We start from the raw sequence: 22081 nt of genomic DNA on the forward strand, positions 1-22081 counted from the left end.
TTTTACAGCAATGGTGGGTTGCACTACATTTTGTTAAGAAATTTTTCCCCCGTTTTAGCGAATTTCCTTATAGGGAAGTCAATAGATTGTTTTCTTTTTCTTTTGACGATTGTCATGAACTTTGTACTCAGTTTTAACGACAATAAAGCATTTCATTTAATTTCATTTCATTTCAAAATTAGTCATTTACGTAGGTGGCACGTTAAACCTAGGCCCGAGGCCGATTAACTTTTTATTTTAATATCCCCATAGAGGCCAAAAACACCATTCGTTCAAATTTGGTTTAAAGGTGTAAGGCGGGATAGACTTGAATGAGTTCGCTAACCAGCATAATTGATGGACCATAGTAACGGGGTATTACGGGGGGGGGGTAATCACAGCCACCTCTAATACAAGGCCGCGGCGAGCGAAAAGTGGCAACGTTGCATCCGTGTCTTGGTGCGCGGTCGTCTTACCATTACAGTGAATGGAGGAGTCGCGTACTCTACGTACATAATCGCGTTTCTACTACCCTTAATCATTACATTAGTAATTACATTGAACTTGTTACTACAGCATGCCAGATAGATGTGATGTGCCTGGATGCAAAATTAATTACGATAGCTTAATTAAAAATTAATAATATCATAGACTAACCAACACAAGTAGACTTCTCATCCCATTGTAAATTTTGAAGCACGATTTTCGTGTCTAGTTCATGTATGTGACACATGGGCGCTAGTGTCGACGAAACTTTGTTTCTATTATTTTAGGGTTAATTTCTTGATCTGTGCTTTACTGTTTGGTTATATAACTAGGGGACAAGTTAATGTTTATGATTAGATCGTATTATTTGGTTAAAAGATGAGGTTGTAAATGGCTGTAATAACGGGAAACAAATCGTAAACAAAACACGACCTCTATATAAACCGTACAAGAACTAACAATAAAATTGTCTTCAGCTGTTCCATAAGGATGAGAAATCTACTAATGGAGTATGTTTTATCCTATACTCTAATACGAGCAATGTTTGCTTGTATGCATGCTTGCTTGCTTGCTTGCTTGCAGAAAGACCTCGAAAACGGCTCCGACGATTTTCTTCAAATCTTGTAAATAGTTATTTTTTGGCCTAAAAACGAGTTTCATGCAGTTAAAACTGCCAACAAAAATCTAATTACGTAGAAAAACGAAACTGAAAGTCACATTTTTTTAACATTAGTCTTATGGGTTGCTAAGCAACCATGTTGGTTGAATTAAATAACAAGGAAACAGTAAAGCCCCCCACACACTACCAGACCAGACCTCCAGACCAGACCGTCTGGTCTGGCGTCTGGCACTTGTCTTATCGTGTGTGGGGCTGTCTGCAGACCGATTTTCTCGGACCAGACTGTCTGCGTGTCTGATGGTTGATTAAGGAAGTGGTGAAGGAAGTAGTCAAGTCGAGCTGTCCGGAGTGGGGAACTGTTTATGACCTGATATAACTGATTAGATTAAGGTATCTGCAATCTTTATAAATGCAATGGGAATGGAGGAAAACAGCTCCGCTTCGTAGGAAGTGGTGAAGGAAGTAGTAAGGCTAGCAGTGCAGAGTGTGGGAACTGTCTGTGGCAATTACATTAATGTATCTGCAATCCTAACATGCAATGGGAAGAGAGAAAAACAGGTCCACGACGTAGGGAGTGCTGAAGGAATAAGTAAAGACAAGCAGTGTGGAGTTTGGGAATGGATTATGTAGGCTATCTGCAATACTAAGACTGCTTTCAGAGTAAACTAATGATTTCCCCGAGCAAAGCTCGGTCCCCAGGTACTCTATGATAATACGTACAGTGTTCTAAGATTGTAAGTGATCCGCCGCTTAAGCAACAATGGCTTCCTGCTATTCTTCGGTCAAATAAGACATCTTAAAACAATTCTCAAAACATTTTCACGAATATGAACTTAGATTTGTAAAAAACTTTAAGAATAAGACAATGATTCGTGTAAAATATAGACGCGAGAAGTGAGTTTTAGGTACCTATGTATCTATATAGGTATGAGAATGCCGTACTATTTCCTTGTTTATTTGTCTATCTTATTGATAAAATAAGCTGTTGTTAAGTGATTAAATTAACTAAAATAACTTGAACTTCGAAGAAATAAACCGGTGTTTCTATTAAGTAGGCCTACTAGTAAAAAATATTTACTAAACCATCTAACACAATAAAAGCATCATAGTCTCTGACTCCAGTCTGAATGTTGATGTGATAACACAATTCTATTAATATTGTGGAAAGCAATATAGAAACCTAGCTTCTGAAATCGTTTACAAAATGAAAAACGTTTTGCTTGGTAACTATTCAAAGAAAATAAATTATTTATTGTGTAAAAAAACAAAAATAAAAGATTAAATGCAGAGAGATTAATTAAGCTTTGCAGGGGTTTATATAGCTGAACAATTAATTTGTGTAGATAGTATATAATCATAAATAAAGTACCTATGTAATACAATACACTGACAAAAGGAGAAATTAAGGAACGTGGTAGTGTTCTGCAAGTCCCCCAGCGGTACACAGCTGCTGCAGAAGTGTATATATACATGACGTGACAAAGTGGCTTTTTACTCGTCTATAGCTCTGAAGAAACAAAAGCTATTAAAATAATTATTCATCTACTGGATAGGGGCACTCATTCTCAACAAAATAATTAAAAAGAATTTGAAAAACGGTTGTGTTTGAGCCAAGAAAAACTAGTTTGAAAATTCACAAATTTTCCGTGTTCTCCTTCTCCTTGAATGTTGACGGACCTACAGCCCAAACCACTGGCTCAATTTTAATGTTTTTTATGTTGTTTGAAAGCCCTTAACTTGTAGATGTGCCTTTTGAGGGTCTCAAGTCGGTGCGTTGACCCATAAACCCTTGGCAAGCCCTCAAAGTACGATTTTGGCCCATTTAAATAACAAGGGATTAAAATTAAAACAAAAGAAGGACCAGCTGCGATTAAATCTCAATTAATTTAAATGTTAGACAAATTCATAGGAAGAGCTGATAATTATTTTAAAACTTTTATAAAGTTTTTTTTTCAGGCATACCGAATGATTTGATCTACTTACTATATACAATTACTTAGAGCAGTGATATTCCCCGATACTTTCCATTGAAAAATGCAGTGTACCCATGGTACACTGGTACAGCAGCTCGTCATTTTTAACAGTTTAATACTACTTATCAAAACATATGAAACCTAGGAACTTGAAACGTAGTACTATGGTTCGGCCGCTTAGAAAACGACCTGCGCGCTAATGCTAAACCAATGCTAGAGGAGGTCGCTTTCTAAGCGGCCGAACTATAGTACTAAGGTTTGTGTTATGTTTTGATACAGTAAAACAAATAAAACAATCGGGAAAACAAGCAATTAAAAAGTGATATGTAAATTTAGGATGAATGAGTTTTTCAATATTAGTTTTGCCTTATGCTATTTCTAACCAACCTAAACTGTTTGATTACATTTTTACTTCTATAATAAGGGCTCAATTTACACTAGTCTTTAGATGTACAGGTTTAATTATCAGAACACTTATGTAACACCAACGCATTTTATGTTGTTCAAGATGAACATTGATGAATTTACAGCCCCAGACACAGAACCTATATTACGGTAATAGATGATGACTAGATTAATTTAATGCAGTTGCAAAGTGTGTGTTTAGTGTAAAATAAAAAATGTTCTTGACAAAATCAGAAATAGAAAAAACCGCCTGTTGACTACACGTTTAACACGTGTTTTCAAAAACTTCAAACGTAGCAATTTGAAACTGAGTTTAAGCCCAGGGGGTTTGTTAAATAGTAATTTTGGTACGTGTGTCAAAAAGTTTTTAATCGGTTTAAAGCAGATAAGACCAAAAATGTAGAAATTAGTTCTACACAAAAAATATTATTTAAATGAAAGAAATGAGATGTAGTTGTACTATATATTTCACCCAAACTGTTTTTAATTATTTTTAATTTAACTAAATTACCCTTTAATTTATTTCAATAAAATGCTTACATTACAAGAGATGGCTTCTTTTATTCTTTATATTGGAAGGATATGTCTTTTATACACATTTTCCAAAAAAATTAAATATAACCCTACAAAAAATAAAAAAATAAACTTTAAAATTGTTAATTTTTGCCCGAATTTTAAGTCAATTATAAATTGGTGCTAAGTAGGCCACCAGATGCAAACATATTTTATACAGCATCCAATGATGAACACATAGCAAAGCAAAGATGGCCCATTGGTTCAAACAATTTGTACATGCCAGAACCATTAACCATTAACAGAACAGTAGAAGCAGCAGTAATCAATTGTAGTTAAATTCCATCAGCTCAGTTTGTTTTAACAGAATTACTTTGTTACAAATAAAATTTATTTTAATTTTTTTCTGAGAAAAGAGGACTTTTATTTTAACTGTTAATTTTCTACAAAAATAAATAAAATCTAACAAAAACCACTAAGTGGTACGGTAACACTTTCCCCGCTAAGTCAGCAATCCCAAAAAGATAATAAATCATTGCTTTTTCCGCCAAGAAAAACAATGTAATGTATGGCTTGTTAAATATTTCAAAACATTAATGACATCTTTGCAATGGCAAAAGTTTACTGTTAATTTATTTTCTGTAGTAAAATTACATCATTTTGTTGGTTTTTACTTTTATTTTTAAAATCACTAAGTTTGGCAACTTGCAGACTTTTGCTCGATCACTTTAAAAAATACCATAAAACTAGTTTCATTGAGCAAGTATCTCTCCCATAAGTACATTGCTAGGTGAGAGCTTATTTTACAAAATTTGACCATATTTGTGCCACATTTCATCAAATCAAAATCATAATGGTGATGGTTTTATATTTACTGATTACTGTACCTCGAAATTACAATACTTAGTTAGTTGGACTAATTAATTAGAGAAGTTGATTTATGAAACTATCCTCGAACGCAACATTAATGAAAAAACCAAGCAAAAGTCTGCCGCCAAGCTGCCAACACTTGTTGATTTTAAAAATAAAAAATTAAAGTAGAAACCAACAAAATTATGTAGTTATACTACAGAAAATAAATTAACAGTAAACTTTTGCCATTGCAAAGATGTCATTAATGTTTTGAAGTATTTAACAAGCCATACATTACATTGCTTTTCTTGGCGGGAAAAGGAATGATTTCTTATCTTTCTTGGATTGCTGACTTGGCGGGGAAAGAATTACCACATAGTGGTTTTTGTTAGATATTATACTACCACCATGAGAAAATTTCCTAGGAAAGACTATAAACATGAATAACTTACTAATAGTCACCAAGGAATGAGTAAAAACAGTTTTCAGTTAAATAATAATATATTGGAGCATCAGACAAACACAATGTTCTATTTCTGGCCACTAAGCAAAGCAGTGAGGTTGAAGCTAGACTTTGAGGCTTACCAGTCACCAAGCTTCAGTTTCACAAAATATAAATCAGTAAACATACAACATGTTAATTTAACTTTATCATCACAGTATTTGGTTTACAGCACACTCTTTAATAACATATAAAAATAGGAACAAAAATATAAAAAAAAAAAACTAAAAAAAGATGTAACGTAAATACTTATTTTTTACAATAAACAGCCAGAAAGTATGACCCAATAAAATATATCCACAAACACAAAAATTCCAACCCCAATCTTTGACTAGTGTAAACAAATTTTCTGAGATCCTGAATCCTTGACTACATTTCATCAAGTGTAAACTATTGGGGAATGTTCCAACACAATTTAACAAAAATACTAAACTAATTTACTATATAAATTTTATAACCTGCTTTCCAAGATACAATTTTTTTGGGAATGTATTTGATAGCAATTCAGCTAAAAAGGTGCATCTGTGCATATAAAATAAGACTTCAGCATAAAACTATTAACAATATCTGATAATGTTTTTTGAACAAAAATATTACTACGAAAGACAATTGGTAAAAACAATTGGCATTATAGTACTTTTATTAATATTTTTAAAATATATGTATACAAGTCAGTTTGCCAATATGATATACAAAAATTGATCAGTAAAACTACAGCCTATTTGAAAGATTGCATTTTTAGTTTAGTTTTAGATTTCCAAAAAAAACACAGAATGTTTTACTGGTTGTTACCTACTATTAATATACTATCAATACATTTCTATATTTGACAACTAAAAAAAGTTTGGATTTTTAAAAATGTACCTAGTTAAAATTATTTCTAATTTGGGAATTTACTTGTAACTCTTAATGTTTCAGAATATTTGGAAATCCGAGTTAACTAGACAAATTTACTTCATTATTTACAATATCAAATTATAGTAATGTTTATAATGATAAGATTTACACAATTAATTATTTACTTTTGCTCAATATCGCAATATAAAAGGCACAAGGCCAAAAAACTACAAGTCCATTTAAGAAAAAAAATAAAATGAATACTTATTTTGAAAATACTGTACTACACAATCTCCATTTACTAGGCTATAAACACGAACCGAGAAAAAGGAGATGAATGTGAATTAATTTCTGAAACATTCAGTACAAGGTTAAAGTAGGCCTAATTCCAAATTACAGAACGATTATTACTTATGAGATTAGTAACAATATGTCTATTTTTGGAAATCATCGTTTGAGTTTAACTTAATTAATTAACTATATTTGATAAAATAGCAATTATAGTGGTAATACATAAATAATATTACCATTTACAACTATAATACAGAAATAATGTGAAAAGTAAAAACTAACGCTAAAAACAAATTGGAGCAATAAGCAGCTTTCATTAACCTTGATCCTTGCAAAAATGCAAAGCTTAAATTCTAGGTAAATAAAAAAGCAATTATATATTTGAATACATAGTTGTAGATTAAAGTGGAATATCTTAACCATCAACACACAATCATACTTTTAAGTACCGCGTTGTTTAACATGCAGCACAATAGAAATTTCTTGATGTTTAAATAAAGTTTTCACATTGTTAACTACAAAATATAAATAGTAAAGAATCAACACCAGTTATAAAGGCTACTCAGCGGGGGCGGGGGTGTCAGACTCCGCCTTGTTGTCTATGAAGGCGGGGCCGGGCTCTGTGTCATCATCTAGCACTATTTCTTCTGGGTCTGGAGCTCGGGGCAGAAACTCACAGTCTGGGTACATCTTCTTGAAAATATCCTTTGCCTAATAAACAACATACATGTATGTACATTTTACTGTAGCGGGGTTTGCTGGACAAAATATCTTCACATTGGGCAAAAAATGAGAACCAAATTTTCTCCACCTCATACGAATATTTTCTACCACCAAACACGGTTCCATTTACGGTTGTCAACTGGCCTTCAGAACAGAACATCAATTGGGGTTGACACTTTAAATAACAGAAAGTGATTTCTAACTTGGCGGGAGCATTAATTTTCACTCACACTCTTATTGGCTACTACAACAAGACTAATTGTTGCATAGTGGTAAGGACCTGCAACAGCAGCAATCCATTTTTTGTTACCTATCAAGTTTTCTTTATGCAATATTTTTGTTAAAAATTTCAATACTGTACTTCAAAATCAAAATATAAAAATGAAAAACGGATCGTGGAATTAAGTTCAGCTTAAAAAAGTAATTCAAAATGATGGGTCACAACACCCCCTTCATATTTAAAATAATTTATCCCATTTCAAAATGGCAGATCCAAGATGGCGGCCAAAAAAATTACATCCATCATAACCAAGTGAAAATAGGTCGACAATGACTGGTGGTGTATACTTATCTTAATCTAGCACTATTTTGAGATTATGGTCTTAGTTTGTAAATGGACAATGTTAAAATGGGCAAAAAATAAAGTTATAAAAAGCCCTCATAACTTTGTAATGGATCAAGATTATTAAAAACTGTTTGTGGCATTGTAATCAGGGTAAAAAAATAGTTCGAAATAATGGGTCACAAACCCATTTTTACATTTAAAAAAATATTTTGCATCCAATATGGCGAATCCAAAATTGCGACCGGAAATGACCACCTTGTCAAAATGAAATACTTACCATCCAACAATGTTTGGAAGTGGTCTGGGATTGATATTTGAAAAAATGTAGAAAAATCCTAGGGGGAAGGGACTTTATAACCAACCAGTATTATTATTATTATTTTATGTCCAGCATTGGACCACTTAAGTCAATATAATGGTTAGATTCTTTTTAAATCTGTCTCTTCTTCTTGTCCGCCCAATACTTCTTCATTCTTTCCAACCGTTGTTTTCTTTCTTCTTCCGAAACCACTCTTCCTTGTCTCTGATTGTTTGCTCCTATTGGCAGGATGATATTTTTGTCTTTGAGTACTGCAAGCGCCTCTGACTTATTTTCCAAATCTTCTAATGACATTTTCAACCTTCTCAACCTAAAGTCACTTTTGCTATTCCACAACTTGTCAATTATTTTCTTGCTTATTCTATTTTCCGGTGTCCTTAAAAGATGACCAATGAATGAAATTCTTTTCTTTTTAATTATACTTAATAATGGCTCATTTCCTTATATACAGTTTTATTTGAGGCCAGTCTCCAAACTCCATCTTTTTGATATTTTTTGTTTATACATGTTCTGATGATTCTTCTTTCTATTTTTAGTATTTTATCCATTGCTTTTGCTACAGTGTTAGCTGTTTTAAACATAGTTTCACATGCATATGTTATTTGTGGAAGTATAACTGCTTTGTAGTTTTTCAATTTTGTTGCTATTGATAGGCATTTTTTTGTTGTATGTGTTTTTAGTAATATGTTGCATACTGATCAATTTATTAATTCTATTTTGCCATGATGGATTTTCTTTAAGATTGTATGTTATAACTTCACCTAAGTATTTGAAATTTTCTACAATTTTGATGCAATGTTCTGTTCAATGCAATGTTTTGTTAACATTATTTCAGTTTTCTCAAAATAAATTTTTAGACCTATGCTCTGGGCTATTTCCTGAAGTGATTTTATTTGTTGCTTGGTTTCTTGGATGTTATTAGAAGAGCCAGATCGTCAGCAAATCCTAAACAGTTTAACTTTATGTCATCTTTTTTTGTTCCAACAGTAATATTTTTTGGGTTTGTTTTAAGCCATTCCCTCATAATGTATTCAAGTGCACAGTTAAAAAGAAGTGGTGAAAGGCCATCTCCCTGTCTCAAACCAGTTTTGACCAGGATAGGTTCTGATATTTCTCCTCTAAATTTAATTTTATTGAAGGTATTTGTCAAGGTAAGTTCTATAAGTTTTATTAATTTTGGATGGAGTCCGAAATATCTGAGAATCTTTAACAATGATGGTTTATGGATGGAATCGTAAGCTTTCTTAAAATCTACAAATGTTATTGAAAGAAGTTTGTTTCGTTTTCTGTAGTAATCCATAATCAATTTCAGCGTAATTATTTGTTCTGCACAGCTCCTCCAAGGTCTGAAGCCTCCTTGGTATTCTCCTAGTTCATTATCAAGTTGTTCAATTTTTGTTCAAGTTGTTCCTTAATTGTATAAAATTTTTGAAAAAATCTTATATGTGCAATCCAAAAGTGAAATTCCTTTATAGTTATCCGGGTTGCTCTTATCTCCTTTCTTGTGAAGTGGATTGATTTTGGCTGTGGTCCAATGCTCTGGGAATTTCTCGGTTATCCAGATATTTTGTAATATCATATGTAGAGATGTTTTTGTCGATTTGCCCGTATACTTCCACATTTCTGCATAAATTTGATCTTCACCAGATGCTTTATAATTTTTCATATTTTTTATCTTTTAGTGCTAACCAACCAGTACATTAATTCAAAGCATAATAGTACAAGTTATGACAGATTACCTGTTTCACAGCAACTTCAAAGTCCAAATCAAGATCAGGACCCGAGCAAAGGTGTACATTACTTGGAACATCCGCTGATAGATCACAACTGGAGGTTTCTGGACAGTTGAAGTAGAGAGACCAAAGTAGCTGAGGTTTGACAGGCTGAATCACTGCTTGGCTGATATCAGTGCCTTCTACATCCTTGTCTTCATCCTGTTTTGGATTATAGAAACAATAGATACAACTTGTAGGCTAACAGACGTGAATTATAAATTATACACCCTCCACTGCAAACATGCAGACTAAAAAAATGTTTATTTATCTGGTTGAATTTTCAAAAAAATATCCCCTTAAAATTGTCAGATTATTTTCCTATTTAATTAGCCTAACATACATTTTAAAGAGTACTTATGTTATGTTTGCTGGTACAGGGATGGTAATAAAGTGTGTTTTTTATTGAAATGTTAATAACTTAGTATAAAATAAGCAATTTTGTAAAATTTTATCTATATACTGTATATACCTAATAAAAAAAACTAAAACACTTTATTTATTTAACATGAGAATTTTTATTTCCCTTCAGTCATTTGGCAATGAATTTGGTCATTTGGTGCGTGTCTTGTATGTGCATTAGATATTTTTCTTGTAACCAAAAAAACGTGTGGCAGGACATTCTATAATTTAAGTTAAAACACACAGCGAAGGGTACAAGTAAGCTACAGAGTTGCAAATTGTGTCATTCTGTTAAAAAATGATGCCAGTAAATGGTAAGGAGCCGCATTGCGGCATCCACGCAAACTATGTAGCTATACGCAAAAACAACTCTTACTATAAAACAAACCTCGTACATTAGCCAATTTCAATGTGTGAGGTGTATAAAAGATTTTCCTGTTTATTATTTCTAATATTTTTGCCCTCAATAGCTAACAAACTGATACATAAACTTGAAGGACATGACATCTAATGATAAACTACATGCAGCTGATGGTTACAAAGAAGTTTTTCCCACCTTACAGACAATTTTTAGTATTATTTTTCCGACACACTCCCAGTTCTCTAAGAGCATGACTTTTAAAAGAGGATTAGATAACCTGTTGTTTAGGAAGATATGGGGGATTAGGGAGTGAGAGAAACTTTCGCGCCGTTCCGGCCAAGCCTCTCATGCGGGGCTGGTTCGGCAGATTGGCCACACACTTCAACTCTCACTTGTTAGCTGCGGAGAGCTACCTTCTGCCACTGGGTGTTTGTCCACCTATAGAACCAAGTGAGGGGGGCCCTAGACTAAGGTGTAATGTGATCCGTGCTGAGAGTCTCGTGGCACTGGGGGCCTAATATTCAGTGTCTTAACGGAGCCTTCTGGGAACCAGGGGGAACCCAGTCGTATGTACCCCTTACCTCTCTAATCGGGTCGCTGGGGAGGTGGACCTTAGATACCCGGTATTCATGGGAACAACATAGACCATCTGACCCCAATGGAGGAGGAAGATCTACTGAAATCTGACGATGATGACAAGCTCGCGGAAACCGGAAGGAACGGAAAAAAATACTTTCCAGGGGCGAGTTGCGAAGAAGGAGGATAGCGGATGCTTTAGCCAAAGGCGAAAAGGTGCTATCCAAAAACCCTGCTCCCTGCAAAGCCAGTTCCTCCGGGAACCAGGATGCTGGGAAAAAAGCAGGGCAAGGGCGGCACACCCAAAGCTGACTCTAGTGAAGCCTCCAGGAAGAAGGTGGAAAGAGGGGGCAAGAGCACCTGACACATGAGGATGTCTGGGCGAGAAAAAGAAGACGAGGACGAAAGAGGGAGAGGGCTAGGGTGTTTCATAGAGAGCACCGGCACCCACCTATTCGGAGACACTGTCCGCGGAGGAGATGGCCATCGCCAGATCTGAACACCCGGACAGGTAACGGACGGAGGATGAAGCCAACAAAATCAAGGGTGAGCTGTCCAGGTGGGCCATTTGTGGCAAATAAGTCAGGATAAGCAGCTGCCATCTTGAAGGCGGAGCATTGGTGGTTGGCTGTGCTAACACAGCCACAAAGGATTGGCTGGTCAAGCAAGTTTAGGAGCTGAGTCCCTTTGGGGAAATCTCGCTACAGCTCGCCCCAGCCAGAGACCTTGTGAAAGCTATGAAGGTATCAGCATTTGTTCCCACCTCAACGGGGGCAATGACCAAGAAGGCCTCAAGCTGCAGAATGACCTTGACATGGACCACTGGGCGGTTGTCGGGGGTAACTCAAACCCTGACGGACAATTCCTGGAAATGATAATGGCAACGTACAGTCAATGAGAATGCTGCAGACACCTACTGGTGTGATAGGGGCAGATGCCCTTGGGCTGAATAGGAAGACCTTACAGAAGGTGGTTGGCTTCATCAGCGGCCATTGGATATTCCTCGGACATCTACACAAGATGGGAACTAAAGTTGAAAGCCTCTTATGTAGGAAATGTGGTGAGGAGGAGGAGACAGCCTTCCATGTTATATTTATGTGCCCAGCCCTACAAGGTCTGCGTATGAGATCCCTTGGCCTATCGACGGTTACCATAGTCAAAAGGATCTTGTGGTTCACCAAGGACCTGTGAATGAGGGTGCACAATAAGCTGTTCCAGCTGCGATGCAATCCCATGGTCACCTGTAAGCTCTCTGTTAAAAAAACCTCGTTGTTTAATATCAAGCAAAACTGCAACTTTTAATAAAAGATTAAAGAACAAAAACATAAACAGCTAGACCTCAATCAAAGAGTCACTTATGAATCTCATTTGACTCTTCGGAGCTTGCCAACGATATCAAAATTATTACGCTTCTGGATTATTTTCATTAAGTAAAAACCGTTTGATAAAAAATGTCCGAACGGCCGTCAAACGGCGGAAGGCAGTCCTAGGGTTAAAAGTTTGGTCAAATTGGTTGGGGTTTTCAATGTGTGACGCGATTTCCCGCATAAGATTTTTATTACATTTTTCGTCTGCATTTTGTTTCATACACTGTTGGGTTCCAGTTTCAAAATATGTCGTACATATAAATCTGTTTGTATTTAAGTGCCCAACCTTCTTAAGAAATGAGAGGACTTACTTGGTGGTAAAACATGCCATTGATCTTGAAATTGTAGATCTCATGCGTGACCCTCTCATCTAAATGAGCTTTGGAGCTGACCTCAACAAAAACTGAATTGAGTCGACCAATGTTATCCGAATAATTTCTGAGTCTAAGTCACGCACTCCTGTTTTCAGATTGGGAGTTTCCTATAAATTCCTTAAAGTATGGCGAATTCTGCAAATGTGGTAAACGTACCTTTCCTTATCGCAACAAAGAGTAAAAATTGAACTGACTCGACCAGCTAAAAATTTTTCCATCACAATGTAAACATTTAACGTTCATTTGTCCGAGGTTGGATGTATCACCACGGTGGTCTAGTACTGCCACTCAGTATCTGTCAAATGTTCCATTGGGAGGGTGTTGCAAGCGGTCACGTTCGCGTTCCCTCCGGCCACTCACAGTTCTTTGTCTTATAGGGGCATTTAATTTTAAATTTAAATAAAACACGAAGGTTCGCCAATCAACAGAAAACTACACTACAACTATTACAAACAATTTGCTGTCAAGTCTTGCTACGAAATACTTTATTTATGAACCAGACTAAGTAAACAGATATTTAAATAAAAATATAAATTTGGGCTTTGCTCTGGAAGTAATAAGTCCTGCAGTCTGTGGTTAACCTTCAAACCATGCCCATAAGTTTAGTTGTAAACAAAGTGAATTGAGTTTGTTCCAATGTCGACGGATAGCGCCACTGTCCCGAAATGTCAGCCCTTAACTCTACTTAAGTCATACATTTTTTTAATATTCTGAGACATATTTGCACATCTAAGTCAATATACCTTTAATTTGACACCTCAAACGTAAAAATCCGTTCGGCTGTTATTGAGTTATGACTTTTAAAGCCAACTGTGTTAACGGTAGGTCTACTCTTTACACTAATTTTGTTCCCATGTCATAACTGGTATAAATACCAAAGGGTATTTAATACCTTTTTTGTGTTTTTACAATGCTTTATACAGTTCACTGAACTAAGCTTCAACTCTCTAATGTAACTGGAAGTATGAGAGACAAACAATGAATTTTTTTTTTATAAATGTATTTTATAAAACTTACATTCTTCTGAGAGGCCTGAGATTGGGTATCGGATCTATAAACTCCTTCACAAGGTTCGGTGTGCAGTAGTGTTGATACAGCACTAGCCAAGTCCTCCCTTGCACTCTTCACTTGGCGACAAGTCATGTGTACAACAACTGCCAAACACAAACATTTCATACAATGATCTACAAACTCCTTCACAAGGTTCGGTGTGCAGTAGTGTTGATACAGCACTAGCCAAGTCCTCCCTTGCACTCTTCACTTGGCGACAAGTCATGTGTACAACAACTGCCAAACACAAACATTTCATACAATGATCTACAAACTCCTTCACAAGGTTCGGTGTGCAGTAGTGTTGATACAGCACTAGCCAAGTCCTCCCTTGCACTCTTCACTTGGCGACAAGTCATGTGTACAACACCTGCCAAACACAAACATTTCATACAATGATCTACAAACTCCTTCACAAGGTTTGGTGTGCAGTAGTGTTGATACAGCACTAACCAAGTCCTCCCTTGCACTCTTCACTTGGCGACAAGTCATGTGTACAACAACTGCCAAACACAAACATTTCATACAATGATCTACAAACTCCTTCACAAGGTTTGGTGTGCAGTAGTGTTGATACAGCACTAACCAAGTCCTCCCTTGCACTCTTCACTTGGCGACAAGTCATGTGTACAACAACTGCCAAACACAAACATTTCATACAATGATCTACAAACTCCTTCACAAGGTTTGGTGTGCAGTAGTGTTGATACAGCACTAGCCAAGTCCTCCCTTGCACTCTTCACTTGGCGACAAGTCATGTGTACAACAACTGCCAAACACAAACATTTCATACAATGATCTACAAACTCCTTCACAAGGTTTGGTGTGCAGTAGTGTTGATACAGCACTAACCAAGTCCTCCCTTGCACTCTTCCCTCAAATTAATTAATGAAATTTAATAAAATGACTGGGAACATGGCGTCGTCCTGAAATCCAGCTAGTTGGAGGTCACCAATTGTGGATATTTATAGGCATGATCTGTGGATGCGTTACTCCCAAGTGTGGATTAAAGTCTGCACTAGTGAGTACTACAACTATTTGCAGTACTACACTGATAATTAGACCTCAGAATAATTAGATAGAAGGCAAAAATATGGTTCGGATTCCACTATAAACTGTGAACCCTTGGTTGCAATTTGCTGTATGGGCTATTAATTATCAGCCCTGGCCAAGGAACATGTCGGCCTTAGTCAGTAACAAGACTACAGGATCGCGCCACTTATCCCCATTTATACTTGTGCGACGCTGATTTCTGCACTGGAAAAATATATTAAAAGTGCAGTCGGTCGCAACCGTTTGCCGGGGATAGCTCAGCCTACAATGGCTGGGTAAAGTTCCAGGGTCTGCGATAAGGTCAGGGAAACCACTAGGCCAATAGCCGGGTCTAACCGGTATAGGACTGGCTCATACACGGGCACTGTGAACAAGTCAAAAACAAGTCACCAAAACAAACGTGCAATAATCACTACCAGGCCTACGCCGATTCTCCACACTCCTAGGGGGTCGTTGCTGACTACGCAACTCGGGCTTCGTCCTAACTATCCAATAGTTAAGCCCAGAGTGCCTAAACCACGGTGAGTTACACGACGACTTGCCAATAAAAACCACAACGCGTGTTATCACCAGGCGGGGTCTACTAGGCCACTATAATCCAACACACAACTCTAATGCCCAAGCTAAGAATCAAACAGTTCACTCAATAATCGTACCACATAATAATATACAAGTACACTATAGGTAGAGTGACTACACCACTAGTAGCTGGTCTCAATAAATACCAAGCCAAACAAGCAAAACTAAATGGCAATTGCACTATTAAAATATTGAGCTACTTTGTAGCAGATAAATAAATATTAACTACGTTCCAAACACTAGATAAATATATTATCTGATAGCCGGTACTCCGCTATCCAAGCTACCAAGATAACGTGTTGGACTACCAAACAAGCTGTTCAGGTTAAATTAAAATAATCAAATGAATAAACAATAACAACCCTACTACTGCTACTGCTACTACCAACTTTATGTTACTTAGCTGGGCTTCTGTTAATAGGCTAATAAAACTAGCTACTAGCCTACTGGCCTCGTGCTTCCAACTACGCACGCTAAATCGTGCAGCCTAGGTTTGTCGGGCCTCAGAGTTATTAGTAATATAACTAACTCTAGGTACAACGCAAAATAATATCTACTACAGTCAATTAAATTATATTATTTGCGCTCTAGCACCTGCCCAGAACCGTCAGGAATACACTTTAATATTATTCCTGACTAATATAAATCCTAACTACCGTCAGGCTTTGACCAGCACGGTTACAACTCTAAACCTCGCAATAAAACCAGATATTAATATTATCAAACTAATAATATCAAGTCGTCCACTCACCACAAGTGGGTCAGTACCCAACTTACACCAACACTCGGCGCGATCACACCACCAGCATACTCCGACACCACTGTCACGTACACCACTGGACGTCTCACTAGACACACGCTAACTAGCTGTTCACTGCACGGGATCCACGACTAGAATGTCCGTCCTAGGCTATCCTGAGAAACTAGGATATCCCAGGCTTATCGGTACTGATAAGCCGGGTCAAAGGGCGCTAGGTAGCTTCGCCGCCGCCGCTCGTTCACCTCAACAATCGGTGCGCGGCCAAATAGCAAAAATATACCCCCCTAGGGAAAATAACTCGTTACACTTGGCTTAAATACCTAGGGTACCTTTGTACAATTAATTCGCCATTTCAGATAAAAGTATAACAAATTTACAATCCATTATCACCTAAACAGTTTTATTTGTTTATTGACTTACAAAGACCAGATGGACAGGCGTTGGTAGAAGGCCCCACTTCGATGACAGTAACAAGTTCTCCATTGCCGTCTTGAGGAGGAAACTGAAGCAAAGTCAAAGACTCCTTGCTTCCAGTCAGGATTGACCTGTTACAAAATACAGTTTTATGGTAGTGTTTGTTGGAATATGAAAATTTCTTTGTTGGGAATAAGCAAATTGTATTTTGTAGGGCGACGACTGTGTCAAACTCGACAAAACATTTAAGTTTTGGCCTCAATGCAGAGTGCCATCCTGGGGGTGACTTGACTTCCCAACAGTTGACAATCAGATCATCCCGATGATGGCAGTCTGTGATAATAAAGTTTTGTCAGTTTATACAAGTCACGGTGACACAATTGTTGACAATGACTTTGATTCAACAATAAGGATTATTATGTACAAGGATAGGGATCAGCTAGTTTACCTGGTAGATAGAGTCCAGATTAGCTTTGGTAACACACACAAAACACATAACACAAAACAGTAAAACTTAATATTTTGTCCATGTTAGGGACTTCATCAGAAGAGAGAAGAAAGAAGACTGGCTGTTAAATGTTCAAATTCAAAAGTTCCACAAAAATTCCTGTTGCTTTGTACATCTATACAGGGTGATTAACTCAAGGAGGCCACCATTGGGATATCGGAAACGGTAAGAATTAGAGAATACTTTAAATGGGGGACATTCCTTTATTTTTTGTGGCAGTTAAAAATATGATTTTAGTCTTTAGAAATTCAGCCACCATTTTCCAAAATGGCGGCCAACTTTGAAATTTCTTATGGAACACCCCATATTTTATCATGTTTTCGGATAGAACAGGCAATTTAAAAACTTTTTTATTCTTGAAATTTGTTCGATAAACCCACTCGTTTAGGAGTTACAGCCTATAGAAAAATGACTTCCGGTGTACATTTTACATCATGTAGCTCCTAAACAAGTGGGTTTATCGAAAAAATTTCACGAATAAAAAAGTTTTTAAATTGCCTGTGTTATCCGAAAACATGATAAAATATGGGGTGTTCCATAAGAAATTTCAAAGTTGGCCGCCATTTTGGAAAATGGCGGCTGAATTTCAAAAAACTAAAATCATATTTTTAACTGCCACAAAAAATAAAGGAATGTCCCCCATTTAAAGTTTTCTCTAATTCTTACCGTTTCCGATATCCCAATGGTGGCTTCCTTGAGTTGATCACCCTGTATACACACACTCATATATTCACATGGTAGGTTGATTTTATTTAAAGCTCAGTAAAAAAATAGGAAGCTAGCTGTGGAAAGGGGTGGGTGGATTATCTATGGTCAGGAGGGTTTCCGGAGTCACTAATGTATTGGTAGGCTAGTTCCCACGTTCTGAGTTGGGAACTGTGTTATTGGTCTTTGGGGAGGGATTTGATGGCTTTTGTGGTAAAACATGTATCATAATCTATGTTATAGTTTGCTGCATGTATGGCAATGGGTTTGTATTTGTTGGTTTTGACATCCTGTCTATGTCTATTCATTCTTTTTCTTAGGGGTTTTTTTTGGTTAGGCCTATTATAATCATAGGCTTTACAGAGTTTACACTGTAGCTGGTGGATAAGGTTTTCACTATTGCATGTTATGTGGTCCTTTATTTCGTACTCTTTGTTGTTATGTAGGATGTGCTGGTAAAGGTTTGCAGATGGAATGTTGATGCCAAAGGTCTTGCATTTACTTCATTTGCATTTATTTCATTGCATGGGTAGGGACTTGGGGGCAGTCTTAAAGGTGATACAACGGACAGGTTGAATAACTTGGGATGTTTTTTTTAGATTAGCTGGTTGTCTGCAGACTATGGTGGGGGTTTTTGAAAGAGTTCTTTGGTCTGGCTGGAACTTCAAAGCATGTTGTAACTGGTTTTCAAAAGGTAATAAGCCTATTGAGACTTGGATGGTATGTAGTCACCAGGTTGACGTTGGTGGTTTTGGTTTGCTTTGGTGGACTATCATTGGCATTTTTGGCATTATCTGCGAAGAGACTTTTTGTGTCGGGTATCCTATACCTTCCAAAGCAGTTTGGAGTTGTTTATTGTAAATTTTAAAGACTTTTCTCGTCCGAGTTAAATCGTTTCCCTCTTAGAGCACGACTGTATGGCAGGGAGCGTTTGGTGTTGTTGGGATGGCAGTTGTTGTAGTGTAGGTACTGTTGGTGGTTGGTGGGTTTGGTGTAGACAGATGTAGAGATTTAACCATTTTTCAGCTTAGATAAGTCCCAAGTGAATTTTAATGTTGAAAATATGTTTAGGTTGTTTAAAAAATAGTTGAGGCTAGTGACTTCCACATTTGCTATCAACCCCTATCAAGGAAAATTTTATCTGTTTTACAAGTAAAAAAATGTAAACTACTGTCGGCTTTAACAAATTTCCTTTGTAAAAGGAAGACAATAGGAAATGAAGATACAGTTTTAACTATTGTCTGGAAATACAATGTCATGGACATTTTTCAATCAATATCAATCAAAATCCATATGTTTAGCCCCTGAGCTGATCTTGTGACTAAATCAATAAATAGAGTTACCTTCGTTAATCAACTCATAGTAGTTGTACCATTGTTACGGCCGTTTCAGCATCTCCGTGCCATCATCAGACGTTCAGCCTTAGTGGCGTCGTTAATATACAAAAACACAAACTGTCACACGCGACGTACACATACATAAACATAAACATTTAACTAAACAGGCCTGTTGATTACACATATCCGCACTCGAGCAAGTAGCTGACTGGAGTCATCTTGCGGTGTCGTGTCAGCAGCGGCATTATCATTTGTACTTTGCCCTCTTGGTCTTGAATCCTTCTTCTGTTTTAAAATACTATTGAAAATTGCGTGTGATTTGAATTGTAGTTTGTCATTTAAAATAAGTTCCCTATTGTGCTCGAGTGCGGATATGTGTAATCAACAGGCCTGTTTAGTCAAAAACCCCCGTTTATGTTTATGTATGTGTACGTCGCGTGTGACAGTTTGTGTTTTTGTATATTAACGACGCCACTAAGGCTGAACGTATGATGATGGCACGGAGATGCTATGCAGACGGTCACTATTACAATCTCTATAGTCTCATGGTCTCATTGTAAAGATTCTCTCTGAACGTTTTGCCAAGAAGGGTACTGCAAAAATCATATGCTGGTATGTAAATAGTTAATGAAGCACCCAAATTATTTACTGTTAATTTCCTCAATAGATACCTGTCAGTAATGAAGATGCCTCGAGATAGGCCCCCCGTAGGAGCAGACTTGAGAAAGGACTTGGGTGCATCAGACACAGCAATCACCAGATGTTGAGTAGTGAGACGCTGGGAACCTGACACAATACCCGCACAATGAGGACCTCCCTCCCCACCCTGGGCGACTATCACAGAGTTGGCTGCTCTCTTCAGGTGATACACTCCACCAAACACAGCACACAACCTGAGGATCAAACATACACAGCAATCACCAAGATGTTGAGTGGTAAGACGCTGGGAGCCTGACACAATACCAGCACAATGAGGACCTCCCTCCCCACCCTTAGCGACTATCACAGAGTTGGCTGCTCTCTTCAGGTGATACACTCCACCAAACACATCACACAACCTGAGGATCAAACATACACAGCAATCACCAAGATGTTGAGTGGTAAGACGCTGGGAGCCTGACACAATACCAGCACAATGAGGACCTCCCTCCCCACCCTTAGCGACTATCACAGAGTTGGCTGCTCTCTTCAGGTGATACACTCCACCAAACACAGCACACAACCTGAGGATCAAACATACACAGCAATCACCAGATGTTGAGTGGTAAGACGCTGGGAGCCTGACACAATACCAGCACAATGAGGACCTCCCTCCCCACCCTTAGCGACTATCACAGAGTTGGCTGCTCTCTTCAGGTGATACACTCCACCAAACACATCACACAACCTGAGGATCAAACATACACAGCAATCACCAAGATGTTGAGTGGTAAGACGCTGGGAGCCTGACACAATACCAGCACAATGAGGACCTCCCTCCCCACCCTTAGCGACTATCACAGAGTTGGCTGCTCTCTTCAGGTGATACACTCCACCAAACACAGCACACAACCAGAGGATCAAACATGCACAGCAATCACCAGATGTTGAGTGGTAAGACGCTGGGAGCCTGACACAATACCCGCACAATGAGGGCCTCCCTCCCCACCCTGGGCGACTATCACAGAGTTGGCTGCTCTCTTCAGGTGATACACTCCACCAAACACAGCACACAACCTGAGGATCAAACATACACAGCAATCACCAGATGTTGAGTTGTGAGACGCTGGGAGCCTGACACAATACCAGCACAATGAGGACCTCCCCACCCTGGGTGACTATCACAGAGTTGGCTGCTCTCTTCAGGTGATGCTGTCCTGCGGATCAAACATACACAGCAATCACCAGATGTTGAGTTGTGAGACACTGGGAGCCTGACACAATACCAGCACAATGAGGACCTCCCCACCTTGGGTGACTATCACAGAGTTGGCTGCTCTCTTCAGGTGATGCTGTCCTGCGGATCAAACATACACAGCAATCACCAGATGTTGAGTTGTGAGACGCTGGGAGCCTGACACAATACCAGCACAATGAGGACCTCCCCACCTTGGGTGACTATCACAGAGTTGGCTGCTCTCTCCAGGTGATGCTGTCATGCGGATCAAACATATACAGCAATCACCAGATGTTGAGTTGTGAGACGCTGGGAGCCTGACACAATACCAGCACAATGAGGACCTCCCCACCCTGGGTGACTATCACAGAGTTGGCTGCTCTCTTCAGGTGATGCTGTCTTGCAGATCAAACATACACAGCAATCACCAGATGTTGAGTTGTGAGACACTGGGAGCCTCACACAATACCAGCACAATGAGGACGTCTCTCCCCACCCTGGGTGACTATCACAGAGTTGGCTTCTCTCTTCAGGTGATGCTGTCCTGCGGATCAAACATACACAGCAATCACCAGATGTTGAGTTGTGAGACACTGGGAGCCTCACACAATACCAGCACAATGAGGACGTCTCTCCCCACCCTGGGTGACTATCACAGAGATGGCTGCTCTCTTCAGGTGATGCTGTCCTGCGGATCAAACATACACAGCAATCACCAGATGTTGAGTTTTGAGACACTGGGAGCCTGACACAATACCAGCACAATGAGGACCTCCCCACCCTGGGTGACTATCACAGAGTTGGCTTCTCTCTTCAGGTGATGCTGTCTTGCAGATCAAACATACACAGCAATCACCAGATGTTGAGTTGTGAGACGCTGGGA

The 22081-nt window shown here is 38.0% G+C and overlaps 1 protein-coding gene across 1 annotated transcript in view; it reads right to left on the reverse strand.

Annotated features, from left to right (window-relative positions):
- Positions 1-5309: 5309 nt before the first annotated feature.
- The window catches only part of LOC128985666 (rab proteins geranylgeranyltransferase component A-like), a 31389-nt gene continuing 14617 nt past the window's right edge, over positions 5310-22081 (reverse strand). The window contains exons 7-11 of the mRNA XM_054405428.1: positions 19994-20215; positions 16779-16903; positions 13934-14070; positions 9804-9998; positions 5310-7168 (exon numbers count right to left, since the gene is read on the reverse strand). Coding sequence (XP_054261403.1) covers positions 7016-7168; positions 9804-9998; positions 13934-14070; positions 16779-16903; positions 19994-20215 — 832 coding nt within the window. The 3' untranslated portion in view covers positions 5310-7015. The remainder of the gene's footprint in view (positions 7169-9803; positions 9999-13933; positions 14071-16778; positions 16904-19993; positions 20216-22081) is intronic.

The sequence above is a fragment of the Macrosteles quadrilineatus genome, unplaced genomic scaffold, assembly GCF_028750875.1.
Source record: "Macrosteles quadrilineatus isolate MER2022 unplaced genomic scaffold, UCM_ALF_1.0 Scaffold_2__2_contigs__length_208266976, whole genome shotgun sequence".
In the NCBI taxonomy this organism is placed as follows: domain Eukaryota; kingdom Metazoa; phylum Arthropoda; class Insecta; order Hemiptera; family Cicadellidae; genus Macrosteles; species Macrosteles quadrilineatus.